Source organism: Cryptomeria japonica, chromosome 2 (genome assembly GCF_030272615.1).
Source record: "Cryptomeria japonica chromosome 2, Sugi_1.0, whole genome shotgun sequence".
Classification (NCBI taxonomy): domain Eukaryota; kingdom Viridiplantae; phylum Streptophyta; class Pinopsida; order Cupressales; family Cupressaceae; genus Cryptomeria; species Cryptomeria japonica.
In genome coordinates, this window is record NC_081406.1 from 115,685,044 (window position 1) to 115,707,490 (window position 22,447).

Below are 22,447 nucleotides of genomic sequence, written 5' to 3' on the forward strand. Positions count from 1 at the left end.
AAGCAACTAGAAACATCTCTTGCAGATTATGATGCAGAAAAGTTGAAAAATACGAAACTTTAAGATGATTTGAAGGCTGCACAAGAAATCATTCAAGGGCTTCAGGAGAATCTTACTATTGCTAGGAACAAAAGAAGAGAACTTCATGAGAAGATATAGAGTGATGATGATGAAAAAGAGACTCTTAATGATCTGGTAAGCAAACTGAAACAACAGAATATGTGTTTGAGAAATGAGATGCAAGACATGGCCATGAGATTTTGTAAAGACACTGAGAATAGAAAGAAGAATGAAGATGATCTGGCTAGAAGAATCAATGATGCTGCAAATGAAAATATAAGACTCAGTCATGAGAATGATATGTTAAAAAAACATATGATTCACTTGGAACATGACAAAATTGAACTCATGAGACAAAAGGATTTCTTGGAAAATGAGTTGGCTACTGCAAATCAATACAAGGAGAAATTCAAGAAAAGTTAAGAAGAACTTGATGACATGTTGAAAAATCAAAAACCTAATGGAGACACTAATGGACTTGGCTTTGAAGTTGGTGAAATCTCCGACACTGCAAACAAACATGATCATAGCAAACCGGTAAGACAACTTAATGCTTATAAATTTAATAGAAAATGCTTTAACTGTAACAAGTATGGTCATAGAGAAATTAGTGTCGATCTAGAAACTATCTAAACACCAATGCACCCACCGGTCAATGTTCTAAATGTAATAAACTTGGACATAATTCAAAAAACAGCACAATGAATGTAAGATGTTATGTTTGTGGAAGATTTGGACACTTATCTAATCAATGCAAAACACATACCGACATAGGATATGGAAAAGCTTTTCAGAAAAACAATATGACTTGTTATGCTTGTAACAAGATTGGACATATTGCAAAATTTTGTAGAAGTAAGGCATCACCGACAAATAACAAAGGACGCAGTTTGAAAGGTCAAGAAAAGGTTGAAGAAGTAAAGCAAGAATTTTCAAAACAATGGATCAGAAAATCAGATATGAATGTTAATGAAGCTATTCCTTCACCAGTAGAACAAAGTATTACTCCACCGGCAGGAGATTCTTCATCTAACCGAAAATAAACCTTTTGGGGGTATGGCAACAAATTGAAAAACATGCTAATTTATCCTCAGTTGATAGTGAGAAGTTGAAATGCTTCTTTACCGGTAGATGTGTTAATTTTTCACTTAATCAACAGACATTAAATGTGGCAATTGAAGGGAATGACACTATAAAGTAAGTGTTTTGGTTCTTTTTTCATTCACCGAGCATTCAAACTTCCTAAGGGCGTGAAATTATTGAGCGAAGGCATCCATAGCGAGAAGTGAAGCAAATCATTCAAGCACTCATACCTAAAGGCTGATTAAGGTATTTATAACTATGGCTTCCTCCTTTGCACCTAAATTCATTGCAAGCCTTACTATAGTTGAGTTGTTAAGCGCCCTAGGCCCTTATTTAAAATCATTCCCAAAATTGCGAAGAAAGATGATACCCTAGGACCATTCTCAAAAATACCTAAGGGAGTTGCTTATGTCAAGGATCCTAGAATCTACATACATTGTCATATAGATGAACTAGAAGATGACGAGATTAAGAACATGTACATGACCGTTATATTTGATGAAAATGGAAATGTTAAATCAGAACACAAGATAATTGAAACCCTACGTTTTGTGGACATTCTTAGTATCCCTGATTTTCCAAAGGATGTTATAAGGATCATGCTAAGTAGAGTTCATGGAGAGATCTTTTGGTTAGATTCAATTCATAAGCTAACCAAAGAAGCAGTTAGGGCAGTGACAGGCTTACCTTCCACTGGTAGCAGGCCTAACAAGACTAAAAAGATTCCAAATGACAATGTAATAACCCTAACCGGTGCAGCCTTTGATAATAGATCCCTAAGAGTAAATGATGTTAAGGATATCAACGTAAGGTTCATAAGCATGATTCTTGGATACAAGGTTACACATGCCAACAGATTAAACCTTGTTTCCAGCTTATGTATCAAAAGTGCCTATGACATGGTAAATAACAATGCAAAAATTGATATTTGTGAATGGTTGAAAGATGAATTGATAGAGAATCTGGGGAAGATAAAAGGTGATAAGAAAGGTACATTCAGATTTGGCAACCTTCTTGTACGTTTAATGTTATATATTACCAAGTAAGTTCCCAATATTGGAAGAAAGGATTTTGGTTTTGACATCCCGGTAGGAAAATAACTTCTGGACATACTCAACAACATGGGAGATGACAAAGAAAAGATTATAAATGAACATTTTCAAACACTAAAGGCTAAAATGAAAACTAGGATAAGGCTATCTCAAACTATTGTTGACAAATATCAAAAGGAGATATGCTTTGTAATTAAGAAAGATGAAATCTGGATGGAGGTAGTGCTCCCAAGGACTATTTGGGTTACTGAAATGGGATATGAGGCAGATGACAATATAATTGAAACTTATACAAAAGCCCTCTTAGAAGCCCCTAAAGAACCAACAGAAAAAGTATTTGGCAATGCTGAAACAATTGAAAGAGGTATTCAATCTCATAAAAGAATAAAGAAAACTGAGCAGATAGTTAGGAAAGGAACAAGGCAGGCTAAAGCTATCAAAGAGGATGTATTAAATAAAACTGGTATTAAGGAGAGTGACTTAGAAGGACTACAACTTAAAACACATCTTTCACCGGTTGCTACCTCCTCTGATAGTGAGATACCAACAAAATTCAAAAGGGTAGAGGAAAAAAGAAAACCCTCACCAACACCCGCTCCTACACCAAAAAGAACAAGATAGAAACAATAGGCAGTTAGGCCTCTTGCATGGAAGTTGACACCAAGGAAGAGGAAACAAAAACAAGTTGTTCCTCCACTTGACAAACTTCTGAGTGAGATAACTGAAGATGGCAAATTGGCTAACATCAGCAAGTTGTATAACACACTATTAGATGATGAAAAAGAAAGTACAAAAAATAGTGTTATTTTACATCTTGATATTTATAAGAATTTTTTGATGGAAGTTGTAGATGATATACCCAATGACTTGTACAAAAGATTAGAAGCTAGAAGGGTAGCAATTGTGGAATTAGATAAAAAGATCAAAATAAAAAAATTACTTGCAGTTCACCCACTGAATTCAACTCAAGAGATTGATGAGTTAATCACTGAGGCTAACTGGACAGTATTCTCAACTGGTCACCGACATGTAGCACTGATGGCAGGTAGAGTAAATGAAATATCAGAAGAAACTGCAGACAAGTGAGATATATTCTTTGTTGAAAAAGAGAAACAAGAAGAGCTTAAGAGACCAAAGAATTTTAAAGTCTATCAAAAAGAAAAGGACAAGGATAAGGGGAAAGGTAAGATAGGTGGACCTCTGAGCATAAAGGTGATAGATAACTTACCCCCACCTTCCTAAGATACTCCACCGGCACAAACTACTAATACTCCACCCACAACAGAGAGTATGGAGATAACACATAAAGATACAAATCCTAATTCAGAAGTGTTGTACACAATGAATATCGACACATAGGAAGTAAACATTGTGGTTGATAAGAAATCAAGTGAGAAAAGAGATGTGGCAACTAAGCCACTTGTAGAAGACACAATAGTTGAAATAAATGTTGAAAATACAGTTGGAGACATTGAAATTGGGAGTGAGCAACAAACTGAATAGACAACAGATATAGGTAAGGCAGATGCCACAGGTATACATACTGATGTATCTACTGAGAAACTGACAACTAATGAGACTAAAAAACCTACCGAGTCACCGGTAGTAGACAGTACATAGGCACCATTAGAGAAACCATCATTAGAGAGCACTAAGAAATTGGTAGAGACACACATGGAGAAACATGTAGAGCAACAGGATTCACAAGTACATACACAAATAGCGCCACTGACTACATATGATAAACCTAAACCTTTGGTAGTGGAAATGCAAACACAAACTAACCCTCGAGAGAAAGAGGAAAGCAAAGCTACTACTACCACCAATGGATTACAAATTGTGAAGGGGACAGTCATCTGAAACCTCTATTGAATTCAAACCAACCAATGTGACAGAGGTATTACTAGATTCTATCAAGAAAATAATAGACTATAATGCACTAGCATATAAGGCTATATATGACACTTTACAAATTTTACAATTGATAGCACCTAAGTGTAATATAGAGAATAAAGATTCATTGAGCCAATTAGACACATTGTCTAAGTACATAACCAACAACCTACTGACAATTGATCAAATCAATGAGGAGACATTCATAGAGAAAATGAATAAAGAGAAGGAAAAATTCTTTGAGGAGATAGTCAAGAAAATAAAGGAACATATGGATACCTTATTACCGGTACTAGGCAAGACAATTTTGGACTTCAAGAAACTATACAGAGATACATGCAAAACAAACATTTTGACAATAGATATAGATAAAGAGATCGACATAGCTCAAAAGGAAATCAATGATATTGCTGACAACTTGATAGGTTCATCGGATTCAATATCGGTGGTAGAACAAGAAATTACCGGATTTAAAGCGAAAATTGAAAAACTTGAAAAAGATAAGGAAAGATTAAGGTTTAGGGCAAAAGAACTAAAGTGCAGACAAAGTCCTAAACTAGATATCCTCATCTCTTTGAGAAAAGAGATTTCTGAGGCTCTTGTTCCAGGACTTAAGACACCGGAAGAACAAATGCACTTTCTTTCCAGTACAATTCAGAGGATTGAAGAAGCACTGAAGGACAGTGAGAGATTATACAATAGTCTGAATGTTTCTTTACTAGAGTTATGTCAGATTGTAACCCACCAGTTACAAGGATCATGACAAGAACTACACTCAATTGACATTGAATGACAACCTTTGTCATTGATGCCAAAGGGGGAGTAGTAGACGATGAGAAAAAAGGATATGATAGAAGAGATCACCAGCTCAGGGGGAGCACATAGTTTTGATAGTTTTGGTAAGACAATTTTGAACAACATTTTTGGATACACATTTTGGCTTTTTTTCATGAGTGTTGCCATCAATGCCAAAGGGGGAGATTGTTGGCAAATGCACACTCCAATGAGAAATTGTAGGTGATTGAAGGTATTGTCATTGATGGAAACCTTACAATCCTATGGCACCGGTAAGCACCGGCACCGGTAGACTCTACATCGATATATAGTTCACCGGCAGTGAAATGATGTTCACTGGCACCTTGGCCGATAAGATTTTGTTTATTGTATTTTGTATTTAATTGTAAAATATTTTTGAAAGCCGACAAGGCGAATTGTAATAAGGCTCATATATAAGTATGAGATCTTAGAGAAAATTTTTAATAGAGGAATATGCGAGATAGATAATATGTGCGAATATTAAGGCAGATTGTGGAATAAGGTTTATGATTGTTGCATGAGCTTACACTGGTACTGAACCTGGCATAGCAGATGCTGATCTGAAGCAATACATGACATTGGATTTATATAATCCACTTTTGTAATTCAGTGAGACTTCTCTTTTGTATTTAAGTAGCGAGCTTTAGGCAGTTGGCCTTCCTGCATGTGTAGGCCCCTATTGTATCAGTAATATTCACTTATTGGCCAGTAAGCGAATATTGTGGGTCACAAATCCCACCGAGGTTTTTCCCACACCAGGTTTCCTCATTAAAAATATTGTGTTATGGTGTTCTTTCAATGTTGTGGTTGTTGTTCTTATTTATTGCATTAATTCTTGTTTACCGGTATACTGTTTTGAGATGCAATTCATTTAATAAGTTAAGAAAATCTATTAACCGACAAGATATTGATTCTTCCCCCCCTCTCAGTAGTTTTGGGAATCCTAACATGCCCATGTTAAAAGGAGATCCCTCGATGGAATGCAAGCAATACCTTCAATCAGGAAAGACAAATTTTTGTGACTACGGAGGTAAGAATCATCTACCATGAGCTGGTAAACAAAGTCATCCAGAACTAGTGCCCATATCAGATCCACCAAAAATAAAGGATGCCTATAAGAAATAGGAGGACCAATCACTATAAATTGTTGTAGATGTGGGCAAATAAAAAAAATGCCTATCACAAGGAGCTCCAAAAAAGGCAACAAAAAATCAAATCATTGTCACCAATGAATTTGTAACTCCAATGATACCATAGGCTTCTTAAGGAAGAAACAAAAGCTTCAAAATGAACAAAGGTGTTGGATCAACCCACCAAATAATAAAAAACCCTTGATTAGGAAAAACTACCAATCCTTGAACTGTATACTGGAACCACCAACCTAGACCTCATAAACACATTATTGATGAAAAATCTCATAAAGGAAGGAAGGTGCAAAGAGTTGTTCTAATACCATGTTAGAGTAGGTGTTTCCACCTTATCCAGGAACCAATCTGCAAACCATCCTTCACACATGAGAGACGCAACCTTAGATAGAATAATATTTCACCAATAAACAAATATATTGAGGTAAGAAATAATGTACATAAGCCTTTCTTATAAAGCAATGGCAAAAGTGGGAGCACCAATAACATGTGAGGGTAGGTGCAACCACTTGACATAAAATACTAGATTTAGGTAATAAAATAATATTAGATTTTACCTAACCACATAGAAATATTAAATATTAGCTACCCTATTTAAAACTGAATAAACGTAAACATGTAAGCCACTTTTTACTCTAACATAAAGCAATGATAATGATTCTAAACATAAACTCTCAAGAAAAATAGAAATTGTCAAAGATTTATCTTCACAGGATTATCAAGACTTTGAAGACTGTTACATCTATGTTACATCTATGAATATCTCTTACATTCTCATTTAAAAATATACACTCCTAAAAACAATACTTATATAATCTTACACAAACTAAGAAAACCATATAAAAATTATATTTTATTAAAAATAAAATCTCTTATAATGAGAATTCTTCATATAATAGATTTTTTAACCATGATAAAATTCTTTGCCTTGATAAATTTATTAGCCTTTATGGATATAACTGCTAGTTTACCATCCCTTTGAAACAAAACAAAGGCTGCACTTGAAACTTCCTTATGAATTCCAATGTTTTGTGTGGTCATGCGCGACCCTCTACTTCAATGATAGCGCGTGGAATTTTATTACTTGTACATCTGAATATGTCAGAAAGAGACAAACGAAATTCGTGTTGAATTTGTCTTCATGAAAGGAGTCAAATTGGCGTATTGACTCTGCTGCTTTTGCTACGGTCTTCCTTACCCTGGGTCTTTCTCTCGCTCTTCTCTTCATATCTTTCTGCTATAAGTTGTCATTCATCTTCACTCTTTAGTAGAAGATGAAAATGAAAGAAAACAGACATTCAAGAGATTGGTATATATTCATATGATAGGTTGGCCAACTCAGATGAGGCATCGATGGTGAGGAGTCGGTCTGTTGTGTCTACTGATACATTGGAGTCAATTTGCATCACATTTTTATATAGATTTTATTTTTAATTTTTTCTCACTATTTTAGGATAAAGATTTTATTTATTTTTATAAGGAATTCTAGGTACATTAATGATAACATTGGATAGTTATTATTCAAACTTAGAATCTATTTGTGTCTAGTGACATTTTCTATCTTTGAGCCATTTGTCTTTTAATGATGGAAACTTTCAAATTTTCTTAGAAATGTATTTCAATTCCAACACATCCTCTAGGATACATTCATATTGAGACCAACTATAATACCTAATTTTAACATGATATAATTTAATTCTAATAAATTTTAGTTGTGACAAAATTTTGAATATGATACATAATTTGTAATTTTGATTATTTTAATTTGTACTAAAAATTACTTCATTATCATTGAAAAAAATTGATATACTAAATCCAATAACTAATTAATTTAAATTATTTCACTAATTTATACTTATAAATAATACATTTAATAATATTCATATATATTATATTAGTTTTCATAAAATAAAAAATTTAACGATAAATTTATTAGCTATTGTTAATTATTTCATTAATTTATACTTATATATAATATATTTAATAATCTACATATATATTATATCATTTTTCATAAAATTAAAAAATTAACTATAATTTTTTTTATCTATTGTTAATTAAATTTGATTATAATTAAAAAAAATTGATATACTAAATCTACTTACTAATTTAATCTAAATTAATCTATACATTATTCACATATTTTCATTAATTTATTCTAGATCACATTTCAAAAAAGTTTATTTTCCTTTATGCAATCCTAACCTTATGAGGCTAGAGACTTGATCAATAGATTCCGGTAAATTGGTGTAATCAAATAATCTGATTTGATTAGTAAATTGGTGTAGTCAAATAAGTTGATTGGCGTATATATGTGGAGAGCCACAAAAATCTCTTTAGAATTTGGTCAAGCCATCTAAATGGTAAAGATTAACTATAGAGTCCACACACCCCAACAATCATGTTCCTAAAAACCTCGCATCTTCCAAGAACGATGAGATAAACACCGGATGCGTCTTTTCAGGCTTCAAAAAGATAGTATGGATTGACTAACATGCGTGTTAGTCGTGCGTTTTACACCGTCGATTTTGCAATTGACGGCTGCGATTGACTAACTTGTCACTAACACACTGTACAAAAGGTCTGTTTTGGAGCTAGAATAGCTGTGGCTGATAAACACCTAGGTAGTAGCCCACATTTCATATTATGGATTCACTGCAATTTCAACTCTTTGTAAGGCTATTTCGTAGAAATTTCCCGAAACTAGGGAAGCTTAAATTCTATAGATCTCAGAGCTTCAAGTGTTCTTAGAAATCTTTGTCTATCTGAATATCAGAAATGAAAATCTTCTCTATAAAATTTATATAGATTTCAGAACTTCAAATGTTCTTAGAAACCTGTCTATCTGAGTATCAGAAATGAAAATCTTGGAAGAGTTTAAAAAAACTAAATTCCTCTTTAATAAGACTTTTATTTCTGATCGCTAATAGAGGTTTCCCTCTGAGAAGGCTACACTTGAAACTTCCTTTATGAACTGACTGTTTCACGGAATTCGAATGCTTTCTGTGGTCATGAGCGGCTGTGATGGCTTAAAGAAAAGCGCGTGGAATTTCATCACTAGTACATAGCGGATAGGGACAACCGAAGTCGTTGAGAAATTCTGGTGATAAATTTATCTTCGTCAATTGAGTAGAGGCAACGGAAAGAAGAGTCAATATGGCGTATTGACTCCGATACTTTTTCTACGGTCTTCCTAAACCCGGGTCTTTCTCTCGCCCTTCTCTCGCATATATTTCTCTCCTACTAAGCTGCCATTCATGTTTCCCTCTTTACCTCATCTCTTTTCTTCTTACTCTTGTAACGAATGAAGATCAAAATGGAAGGCCTGCCGCCTCTTCATCTTTGCCATTCTCAGTATACCAGTCTAACCCCTCTATACCCGCTGCGCTTCCTCTTTCTAGTCTTCACAATATCTATAACATGCCTCGCTTCTTCATCTCGAGCTTGTCCACATTTTAAATGCGGGCAGTATCGTCCTTTTCCATACCCTTTCGGAGAGAAGAACAGCGGTTGTGGTGATCCCACGCTTCAGCTTGAGTGCGAAGATCCGTGGGGTGTTCCTCTGGTACTAATCAGTATTGGTGGCTATCAATACTACATACAGAATCTCTGGGACAGCTCGTATGAGGCTCACAAGTGGTATGAGGATCACACCATAACAATAATTGAGAAAAGCATATGGTGGAAGACATGCAATCCATCATTGTTCGGTAACCATACAACAGAAATCTTGCCTGCCCCTCAATTCCATAATATCGATGGCTACAGGAAATTTACTGTATGGGGACAATGCCCTGATACAATTAAGGATAATCATTTAGTGTCTCCATTAACATGTAATGAGACTTGGTACTTTAGTTACAAGGAGGAGTCGAGTTTGGAAAGTATGTGTAAATCGGAGGTTACAGTCCGAGTCGCTAGTCTGAGCTATGAAATTGAAGAGGGGTTCCAAGTGAAATGGGAACAGAACCAAGACTGCACGAATTGCATGTCTGGGGGTGGGTTTTGTATGTATAATCAAACCGATTCGACGCAGATTTATTGCAAGCGGCCTAAAAGTGAGCATGTCTTCATTCTTGATAGCATCAAATTCCTTTTCTTATAAATTTACAAAAAATATTACTTTATAAGGCGATCGAGCTGAAACTTTAGGAATCTATTCTCGAAATTTATGTACTGTTTTACGGAGTTTCTCTAGATTATTTTATAAATGTTGGTCACTAAACTTGTGTATGTGGCATTTGCAGACAAGCCTCCAGGCGATAAGATTATTATTCTAGGTGAGCATTGCTGGGAATAAGATCTTTACTAATTTTGGTGAATTTTTCGATTGAGGCTTTATGAGAAGATGTATGCATTCCATTGGAAACAATCATTCATTGCATTTACTGAATTTTATGGATTGAGGCGTTGTGGACAATTCAAGGACTGAAACTGCCATCATCGCAAATGACTACTCTTTCTTCCTTCATATATACTCATCTCTCTATTATCTTTATCATTGTCATTCATAGATGTGAATATAAATCTTTTTAACTTGAGCCTTTTATTCAGGTGGGGTCATTGGAACCGTTGCGTTGTTACTGATGGGAACATTACTTCTGTTCCTTAATCGGAAGAGGTGTTTACCCACTTATTCTCTGAATCCCAATCTTTCTAACGTCGAGAAATTCCTGCAAGATTATGTTCATCAAATGCCATGTAGATATTCATACTCTCAGTTAATGAAGATCACCAATAAGTTTGCATACAAAGTGGGGGAAGGAGGTTTTGGTGTGGTATATAAAGGAAAGCTACCTACTGGCGGTCTGGTGGCCGTTAAAATGCTTGATCAATCAAGGCGCTGTGAGAATCAATTCATGAATGAAGTAGCAACCATCGGAAGGATCCATCATGTCCATTTGGTTCGCCTCATGGGATATTGCTATGAAGAACACAGAAACGCATTGGTGTATGAGTACGTGGCTAATGGATCTCTAGATGAGTTTATATTTGCAGGAAGAGAGAAAGAAGCAATCCTAAATTGGGCACAGCTGTATTCAATTGCTTTGGGTGCAGCTCGTGGAATAGCCTACTTACACCAAGATTGTGACAACCGTATCATTCATTTCGACATAAAACCTCACAACATATTGCTGGATGAAGAGTTAACACCAAAGGTAGCTGATTTTGGTCTGGCTAAACTCTGTGGGAAGAAAGAGGATCATATATCAATGACAGCCGCAAGAGGAACGCCAGGATATGCTGCTCCAGAGGTGTGGAGTACAAATTTGGGAGGTGTAACGGACAAATCAGATGTTTACAGTTTTGGAATGGTATTATTGGAGATTGTTGGAGGAAGGAAGAATATATATGTGCAGGCAAGCCGCTCTAGTCAATTGTATTTTCCAGAGTGGGCATTCAAGTCGATGGAGAATGGGCAGTTGGAGAGGGGGTTGAGAGGAAGTGGTCAAGCAGAAATAGAATGTGAAGAGAAAGAGAAAGCAATAAGACTGGCCAAAATAGGACTATGGTGCATTCAGTACAACTCCAGAGATCGACCGAGTATGAGCAGAGTGGTTCAAATGTTGGAAGGAAATGGTGATGATGTGAGTAATCCTCCCCTGCCTTTCAATTCATCAATTAGGGCTGCACCTTCAATACATTCAAGTGAAGAGTCTTCAGTGTAAGTAACCAAAGGAATCTCCTTCAAACCCATTATTCTGGTCGTTGGCATTATTGCAAGGAGTGTGAACAAAAGAGGGATATCACACGACGTAAAGTATTCGACCTCTCTGAGTATGCTGGGTGTCGCATTATTCCAATTTCATTGTCAATAAAAAGCAAAGTGAATTAGGAAAATAGAAGCAGATTACCAAATCATTTTCATGAGCACACATTTTACTAGATATATAGATTTTTATCTTCCACTTTGTAAATAAATTTTGTTTTTTTTCTTCAAAAGAGTTATAAACTTTCATTATCTCTTTCTAATTCTAAGACATTTAAATTTCACGAACAATAGTAAAAATCATTCATTTTTTTTTGAATAAAATTAAAAACCTTTTTATTATTACATTTATTTTCAACTTTTAACATTTCTTATTTCAAAATATATATATCTTTAATTTTTATTTATTTAATTGAAATTAATTCACTTATTTTATCTATTTGATTACACAACCCTTAAAAGTAAGTGGACAATCTTAACTTTTTTGTTTGATAAATTGGTCAAGTCAAATACCTTGATCATTTTACATATGAAAAAAGCCACAAAAATTTAGTAGAATTTGTTAAAGCCTACTTCATAGATTCCCGTTCAACAACAATCATATTTCCACCTTGTCTGGTTCCTTCAAAATGGAAATTAATTGTAAGTCTTAATTAATTTTATTTTCCTGAGAAAAAAAAGCAGCCACATTTCAATGGATTCGCTGCAATTTCAACTCTTATGTAGGGCCATTTTCATAAAAATATCCAGACATTTAGGATGCATAAATTCTATGGTTCCGAGAACTTCAAGAGTTGTTAAAAGACTTCACTTAAAACTTACTTAAACTTTCTTGCAAACCATTTCACGGAATTCAAATGTTTTTGTGTTGTCATGTGTGACTCTTATGCTTCAAAGAAAGCGCGTGGAGTTTACTGGTACATGTGACAAAGGCAGAAAGAGACAATCGAAATTGGTGGGAAATTAGTGTTAAATTTGTCTTCATGAAAGCAGTCAAATTGGTGTATTGACTCCGTTGGTTTTGTTATACTTTTCCTTACGCCTTATCCTTCTCTCAGCTTTCTTTCACCTCCCTTCACTGCTAATAAACCACCAATCACATTCCTCTGGTTACTTCATTTCTAGTTGTTTTCTTCTTCCTGCTGTAAATTAGATGAAAATGGAGGGAGTACCTCTCCATAGATGTGCCCGTGTACCTACTGCATTTCCTCTTTCTCATCTTCACAATACGAATATCATTCCTTGCTTTTTCATCTAAGAGCTTGTCCAGGCTACAAATGCGGGGACTATGTTTTCAGCTGCGGTGACCCTACGCTTCAGCTTTTCTGGGAATATGCCTCAAATTAATATCGGTGGCTATGAATTGAATATGAATTGGTGAAGGTTGCAGAGGGATCAAAACAGAACAAAATATTGAAAAACAAAACAGAGCATGTAGGCTAAACAGAACAACCTTGTAGGAAATCGTATGCTACAGCATATGAAAAAAATTCAGTTTGATTCAAAATAATAGGTACTAAATAGAACCCTATAGAGTTCTCTTTAGATAAATCTGTGTTCCACAAATTACATGACAGAGTTGCATAATCATATATTTGTAAGCAAAGTCTCCTCCAGTCGGTGAACAGGGGCGGTTTAGAAACTTGCACTAGACAGGAAGTTAAGATAGGCAAAAATCAGATTTCCTGTATAGCATCTACTTTTTAAAGTATCAAATATTTTGAAAATGATGAAGATTATGGGGTTCAAAAAGGAGGTCTATAAAAAGTGGTCTTATTTTTATCTATATATATATATATATATATATATATATATATATATATATATATATATAACATAACATTTGTGACCTTCTGAAATGTTAAGATAGGTATGTAGAGAGATGGAGGGGATTTATGATCTAACTGGAACATAAAGGGTAGAATTTTATTAAGGATAGGTAGTGAGAGTCAAGAGTAACTTTCAACTTGGAATCGAGTTTGAATTCTTGATTTTCCATTTGGCTTTCAAGAATAACTTCAAACCTAGAACCAATTCTAAATTCTTGTTGGTTCCAAGTTCTAAATTTCTTCTGATGCCTATGAATTGTTGAATCATACAAGGTCAAAACAAGAAAAATACCGGAAAAAGAGCTACAAGCAAATCTAATCTATTAAATATGAGGTAAAACCTAAATATAAAGAAACTAACATAAAGAAAAAATCCAAAAACTAAATTGTAGCAAAAGAGAAAGTAGTCTTGACTCAAAAACTTAAGTTTTGGGCTAGTCTTTAGGGCGTGATCAAAACTATGATTTTGGGATGATAGATCTTAAATGCAGTGATAGCCACAAACCTACCAAGACAAAATTAATCTAGGAGGAAAAGAGGTAAAAAAGAAGAAAGGAAATGGAAAACATACCTCATCGTTGGGCCTAATTTTGGAACTTGCAAAGAGTGAATTAGACACAAAATCATAAGAACATGGCTATGATAATGTACCAAAATCCACTAATTACACCTTCGAGTAGTAGGCTACCAACAAGTGTGGAGATTCATCACAATATTTCCAAGGAGATAACCAAGCTTAGAAAATACAAATGGAAGAATTGAATTTGGTTAGGAGAATAAGTAGCTCGTGAGGGAAAATGGTTAGGTCTCATAAATGCCAAATTCAACTTTATGCATGACCACCAATGCAAATAACTATATCAAGAATGTGCATTCCATTCTTCATGCACACTATTATACATCTACACAAGTCTCATATATTCACAAACTTACTTTTGTTCCTTTTCTCCTAATGTTTTAGCTTCATATTGAAAATTTCTTGAGGATGTGGGGACAACTTAGGGATGCCCTAGCCATTCTTGTTTTATTTTCTTTGCAAGAAAAATTCTGAGGATGTCGAGATGGCCAAGGGATGGTTAGAGGATGATTCAACATCCCCAAGATGACTAAGTATTTCATAGATATCCCTTGAACATCCCAAGGATAACTGCTCTTCCTTTAATTTTTATTAAAAATATGCCAAACTTTAAAAAATGATTATTAAGTTGTCCCCTATTGTTGTATCTAAGGATTATAAAAAATCCAAAATAAAAAAAGAATTCTATAACTTATTTCAAATCCTAGTTACGATTTTGTGGAGGAATTTTTTCGTTTAACATGTTATTTCTTCTGCATTGGACAAAACTATAAAATTTGAAAGAAGCATAAGATAAAAAGTAGTGGAAGAGTTTACATAAATTTTAAGCTTAAATGTGATATAGCTAAAAAAATTGATACATCAAAGTACCCAAAGATAAATTTTGGTTATATGATAAAATATAAACATGTACAAGGGAAGAATAAAAAACCATTGGTGTTTGCATAAAGTGTTAAGGCTCCTTTTATTTTATGTTGTTAGGTGGAAGTTGTAGCAAAAGTATTGTTATTTTGTTGGTTGTTGGCTACATTTCCATATTTATAATTTTAGTCTTAATTATTTTAATCCCATGTTAAATTTGACTACTTTAACGTGTGCTTCAAAGATTGAAAATTTGGCATCCAATGATGTAAAAGTGTAGTGTACATCTCTATATACAACTTGGAAATATTATTTTGATATTTGTAAAGTTAGTCTTTGTACTTTTGATATCTACAAGAGTGATATGGAAATAGAATGTAGACATATCTTCAAAGGTTAATTTGATTATCTATTTGAAATTTATGCTTTATTTACTTTTCAAGCTTTTAAAGTTATTAATATTAATGTGATCAACTCTAATGTGAACAATATTGTTGTGTATTAACTTTAAGGATTATAATTAATGTATACATCAAAATGATGGATTCCTTATCATTGTTATGAATATTTAAAATTTCCTTATTTTTATATAGTTATCTCATTTTCCATTTCCTATTGTCCCTAAAAATAACCTAAAGAAATCTATCTCAAAAACATGTCCCCCTATCTCATGCTATCCACATTTCAAAAAATTGGTGGAACATAGAAAATTTAGTCTTAATACCTACATTATGCAAGGCTTCAAGCCTTTGTTATAAGTAGATTCTATTATTGTTGGCATGCAATTTTTGTGTGAATACCTTATTCTTTTGATATGTTACTAGTTGATGTAGATTTCTTTGGCACCTAGATGCCTCAACATCATCCAACTTTTGGGGTTATATTTTGTTTGCATTTTCTTGATTTGAATGAAAATTTTGATAATTCTTGAGTGGTAATCATGAAGCTATCATTATAATTCTAAAAATATATAACAATTTTGTTGTACCATCCCAATAATTTTATGATATTTGTGGCCTCGAAGAAACCATTGTACTATATTGTTGTGGTCACTACAATTATGAAAACACCAGTTGACAATTTGCTTGATTTAATGAAATTGACAACTAATCAATAATAGTCACATTTTTTTAATTCTCTTCACCCAAATTCACTTCTTTCTTCTCTTCTTAGTGGTTCCTCCTATTGAGCCCCTCTTCAGTAATAGTCATGTTCCTTTGCTTGCTTCATTTCTAGTTGTTTTCTTCTTCCCAATGTAAATTAGATGAAAATGGAGGGAGTACCTCTCCATATATGTGCCCTTGTATACCTCTAGTGCATTTCTATTTTGTTATCTTCACAATACTAACATCAATTCTTGCTTTTTCATCTCAAGATTATCCAGACTACAAATGTGGGGACTATGTTTTTAGTCGAGATTACCCTACCCTTCAGCTTTTCTATGATCATTAAATGAATATGCCTTAAATTAATATTTGTGGCTAACTATACTTCGCATTCCAACCAAAAGAATATGATTTGGTGAAGGTTGCTGAGCGATCAAAACATAACAAAATATTGAAAAACAAAACAAAGCATGTAGGCTAAATAGATTAAACATGGAGGAAATCGTATGCTATAGAATATGAAACAAATTCAATTGATTGAAAATAACAAATACAAAATAGAACCTATTGATTTTTTGTTAGATAAATCTTTGTTCCAAAAATTACATAATAGAGTTTCATAAACATATATTTGTAATCAAAGTCTCCTTTAGTTGGTGAATAGGGACGGTTTAGAAACTTGCACTACACAACAAGTTAAGCTAGGCAAAAATCAGTTTTTCTGTACAGTATCTACTTTCTAAACTATTCAAATATTTTGAAAGTTATGAAGATTATGGGGTTCAAAAAGGAGGTACACACAAAGTGATTATGTTTTTATCAATGAGTTTAACATAGCATATGTTAAGATAGGTGTGCAAGGGGGAGGGGACTTGTGAGCTAACTAGAACATAAAGGATAAAATTTTATTAAGGATAGGTGGTGGGAGTTAAGAGTGACTTTGAATTTGGAACTAAGTTCCAATTCTTGATTTTTTACTTGGCCCTTAAGAGTAACTTCAAACCTAGAGCCAAGTTCCAAATTCTTGTTGGTTCCAAGTTCTAAAGTTTATCTGATATCTATGAACTTAAGAATCATACAAGGTCAAAACCTTGCAAGGGGAAAACAAGAAAAATTCCTGAAAAAAAAGCTAAAACTAAATCTAATATATAAAATTTGAGCTAAAACCTAAATTTAAACCAACTAATATAAAGAAAAAATCCTCAAGCTAAATTGTAACAAGAGAGAAATCATTCTTCTTGACTCAAAACTTAAGTTTGGGTTAGTCTTTAGGGCATGATCAAAACTACAATTTTGGGATGATATCTTAAATGCAATGATAGCCACAAACCTACCAAGACATAATTAATCTAGGAGGAAAGGAGGTAAAAAAAAAGAAAGGGAAAGGAAAACATACCTCATCATTGGGCCTAATTTTGGAACTTGCAAAGTGTGAATTAGACTCCAAATCATAAACACAAGTATATGATAATGTACCAAAATCTACTAATTAAATCTTCAAGTAGTATGGTACTAGCAAGCATGGAGATTTCATCATAAATAACCAAGCTTAGAAAATACAAATGAAAGAAATGAATTTGATAAGGAGAATAAGTAGCTCATGAGGGAAAATGGTTAGGTGTCATAAATGCCAAATTTAATTTTATGAATAACTACATCAAGAATGTGTGTTCCATTCTTCATGCGTGATATTATACACTGAACGTGGCTAAATTGGCTGCAAAATGGCACGTTAACTGCATCTGAAAACTAGTGTTATTGATTTTTGAAATTTTTTGAAAAATCAAAGTTGTAGCTAATTTTGCTGATCATGATCAACGATCTGTAACTTCTTAAAAAATCAATAACATGCAGGTTTTTGATACATATTGTGTCATTTTGGAGCCAATTAAGCCACATGCATTATACATCTACACGAGACTCATATATGCACAAATTTACTTTTGTTCCTTTTCTCCTAATGTGTTAGCTTCAATTTTTCTATGTTTCCTAGGGTGTCCCCTAGATTTTTCTATGCATATGCAATTTGAGGATTTCTTGAGGATGTGGGGGCAACTTAGGGATGCCTTACCCATCCTTGTATAGTTTTTTTTGCAAGAAACATTCTAAGGATGCCGAGATGGGAAAGGAATGGGTAGGGGATGATTAAACATCCCCAATATGGCTAACTATGTATATCAACTCTAATGTGAAGTCTATTGTTGTGTATTAACTTTAAGGACTGGATTTAATGTATACGTCAAAATGTTGGATTTCTTATCATTGTTATGATGTTATCAAATGAATATTTGAAATTTCTCTATTTTTATACAGTTATCTCATTTTCCATCTCCTATTGTTCCTCAAAATAGCCTAAAGAAATCTATCTCAAAAACATTTCCCCCTATCTCATGAAATCCACATTTCAAAAACTTGGTGGAACATAGCAAATTTAGTGTTAAGACCTTCATTTATGCAAGGCTCCAATCCTTTGTTACAAATACACTCTATTATTGTTTGCATGTAATCCTTTGTTAAAAATACACTCTATTATTGTTGGCATGCAAGGTTTGCGAGAATACCTTATTATTTTGATATGCTACTAGTTGATGTAGATTTATTTGGCACCTAGATGCCTCAACACCGTCCAACTTTTGGGGTTCTATTTTGTTTGCATTTTCTTGATCTGAATGATTTTTGTGATAATTCTTAAGTCATAGTCATGAAACTATCATTATAACTCTAAAAATATAATAACACTTTTGTTGTACCACCCCAATAATTTTATGATAATTTTGGCCTCCAAGAAACTGTTGTACTAGATTGTTGTGGTCTAAACAATTATGAAATCATCACTTACTAAAAAGTGACAATTTTATTGATTGAGTGGAAATGACAACTAATTAACAATAGTCACATGTTTTTAATCTCTTCACCCAAAATCACTTTTTCCTTCTCTTTTTAGTGGCTCCTCTTGCTGAGCATCCACAACTACATTAAACCAATAAAAATTATACACATATATTAAGTAATAAAAACAATTGCAAATGTATTGCAAAAGGGGGAAAGAATATTATAGCATAGCTTGAACTCTACAGCATCTTTGCTACAACCACAAATAGTTGATTTTCACAACTTTAGTCATCAAACTCTTCACTTCTTAAAGGAATTATAATTGGCATATTGCTCATGAAAAACTCAAATCAAAGTGTTAATCTAAGGTTGAATTATCTAAATCCCTCATGTAGACATATCAATTAAACAAATGTTTAAATTTATTTGTGTATTTTTTGTTTTAAGCTAAATTTAATTAGAGTAATTTATGTCCTAGTTAGATTTTGTCAGTTGTTGATCTAGTTTAAAGTTAAGTTATTTTAGATGAAAATTTGATTTAACTTAGTTTATTGGTTATTGATTTTATTTTTTATGCAAATAAATATAACTTTTCTATAATTCTATTATGCAAACATCAAGCAATCAAAAAAAAAAATTCTTTTCAGAACTATATAAAAAATCATAGCAAAGCATCATAAGAAAGCGTAAGAACATTCCCACGGAATTTGACAAATATATAAAATCAATATTCAAAACTTCTTGTCAAATCATATTTTGTTGCTAATTATTGAACTATAAAGCCTTATTAGCCTTTTTCCTGAATTCACTTGACCTCATGAAGCTATATATACCTATTTATCGTCATGCATGGACTATAGATTTAAATATGGATATTATTAGCATAAATTATATAAATTACTCAACTATTCTTGATTCAATTATCTTACATTTAAATTCATATTTAATCACCAAATCTCAATTACCAATCTTCTAAAATGATTTGCAAATAATTAATTTTTTTAAGTTATATTACCCGATATAAACTACAGTGCATTGGGTAAAAAATTTCTAGAAACAAGTAACCACAACCATTACCAAAACCCTTGTAGTTACACAAGAAAGGTATAGTGTAGTAGACGAGTTGAAGAGGACTAAATCAAACATATCTATGTTTGACATGCTAGAAAGATACATCCCACCTAAAGGATGGCTTTGTTAAAATTATTATATAGTTAGAAAATTGGGTCCTCTATAGTATCACAACAAGATAGAAGTCAATTAGTTGACATTGATGATGTAATGGGCACTATATACAAAGGAAAAAATTGAGTCCATCCCTCCTAGCTAAGCATACAAATTTTTGAGAAGAACCTACACAACTGTTTGGTGGAATTAGGAGCCTTATGTAACACATTATTTCCTTATTCCATTTACAAAAAAATCGGATTAACTCCCAAGCCTATTAATAGAGGGGTGGTGCAACTAGACAAAATAGAGTTCAAAGTCATTCGTGAATTGATAAAAATGCATATGCAATTGGTAATAGATCCTTGATCCTAAAAATATATTGAGATTCATGTGGTGGACATACCAGTGGTGTACAAGATGTTGCTTAGTGTAAAATGGACCAAAATCTTGAGAGGATAGTTCTCCACTAAATTCACCCAATTATAGCTTCCATGGAGTGGATTGTATAACCGAATTAAGATAGACATTGAGCCTAAGCTCAACAATATGATCAAAGAGTATAATGATCTAAATGATTAATGACATCATGGTTTGCACTATACAAGAAGATATAATTTTTGATTAGAACCCTGCAAGAAGTCTACAAGAGTTTGGACTTGTTGATCCGGCTTTCCAATAATTTATAGACAAAATATACAATTTTTTACATTTGGGATATTATGTTGATGCTTATGCTCTCTTGATTCCAGGGTGGTGTAGGATGCATAGCCAAGATCATTTAAGATTTGTAATTCCCACATGTTAGGATGTCTTGATGAAAGTGAAGATCATGCTATCCTGTGATTATGATAGAAATAAATTCAAAGAATGAAGAAACACACTATTCCTTTAGAAATATCAAGGAAAGATCTTGATTCTAATACTACTAAGACACAACTAGATAAAATCAAGGTGAAGGAAACTCAATAAATAACACAAAATTTATGTAGATAAGAATCTTGATACTCATTTGCTAACCATGACCTCAAAGGAAGAAAAACTCAAAAACCATTAAGACCAAATGGAATCCATGTGCAAGTTATGGTTCGATGAATATAAGTGCATACAAGGATAGATTCTTTCTTGGGTTCTTATTGATTATAGTTCACTTGCACTAATAAAATGGCTGATATGAAGTTTTGATACAAGGATTATTCCTAGCTCATAAAAAGAAGTGAAGCACCTATCCATAGAAGGAGACTCCTAGCTAGTCGTTAGAAATATTAGGAGCCAAAATGTATGCCACAATAAAAAGTTGTTTTCCTATCACAATTAGGTGTGTGATTTGATAAAATATTTTGATCCTTTCAACATCCATTCAATCTTGAAGAAAATGAATCAAATTATAGATTCATTAGCAATTTTTGATAGATCATCAGAGCCTATGACTATTCTAAATTAAGTCTAGATTTTCTATGGAGATAGTATCAGTGCTAACAATGCTAGATAATGTCACAATTTCCAATTATTAGATGATGACCACTAGATATCGTTGAGTCTATCATGAGTACTAGATTATTTTCTACCCAAGTTATAGACAAAAAGGATAGAGATCCTTTTGACATAAGCAATGATGGTCTAGTCAACCTTAAGACATATACTATCTCGAAAGGGATGGTGGCATTATAAAGGATTTTCGATTACAATGAAGCTACCAAGAGAAAGAGACCCTCTGGAGAATTAGGATAAGTGTGACCTCTATAATCTATGCGATGAACAAGACAAGAGAAAAGTGATCATTGGGAAAATTTGCATGCCACAAGAAAGGAGTGAAATCATAAGGTCTCTTAAGGCCTACCAAAATGTCATAGAATGAAGTTATAATGAATAAAAAATGTATGATACCTTGGTGATTATATATACCATCCTTTTCAAGTCTTAAACCAAGAACTTCAATAAGAGAGAGAGATCAATGCATGCTCTGATAGAAACCATGATTTTCAAAAAGAAGTGTAAAAATTGTTAATCACTAGAATCATTAACTTGAGAAAACATTCCACTTCTAGTTTGCCAATTTGGTACTCTTTTGAAAAAAAAATGGAGAGATTGGGTTGTGCATGGAATTCCATAATCTAAATTGAGTTTCAAAGAAGGACAACTACTGACTCCCTTCATTAGACAAAGTAATGTCAATTGTAAATGAGTTCCAAATGATGTCATTCTTAGATGGCTATTTAGATAACCTCATTGTGTGGCCTTCAAAAATGAAAAAGAAAGAAGAATCCTTTGCATGAGATTTTGAGTTGCATCAAGATGGGCCCAATAATTGGTGAC

At 33.3% G+C, this 22,447-nt stretch overlaps 1 protein-coding gene across 1 annotated transcript; it reads left to right on the plus strand.

The window, feature by feature from the left end:
* Window positions 1-9,189: 9,189 nt before the first annotated feature.
* LOC131049751 (LEAF RUST 10 DISEASE-RESISTANCE LOCUS RECEPTOR-LIKE PROTEIN KINASE-like 2.4) lies at window positions 9,190-11,918 on the plus strand. Its single transcript, XM_057983814.2, has 3 exons — window positions 9,190-10,107; window positions 10,297-10,329; window positions 10,604-11,918. The coding sequence occupies exons 1-3, from the start codon at window positions 9,354-9,356 to the stop codon at window positions 11,716-11,718; spliced, it is 1,902 nt and encodes a 633-aa protein (XP_057839797.2). The 5' UTR covers window positions 9,190-9,353; the 3' UTR covers window positions 11,719-11,918.
* Window positions 11,919-22,447: the final 10,529 nt, after the last annotated feature.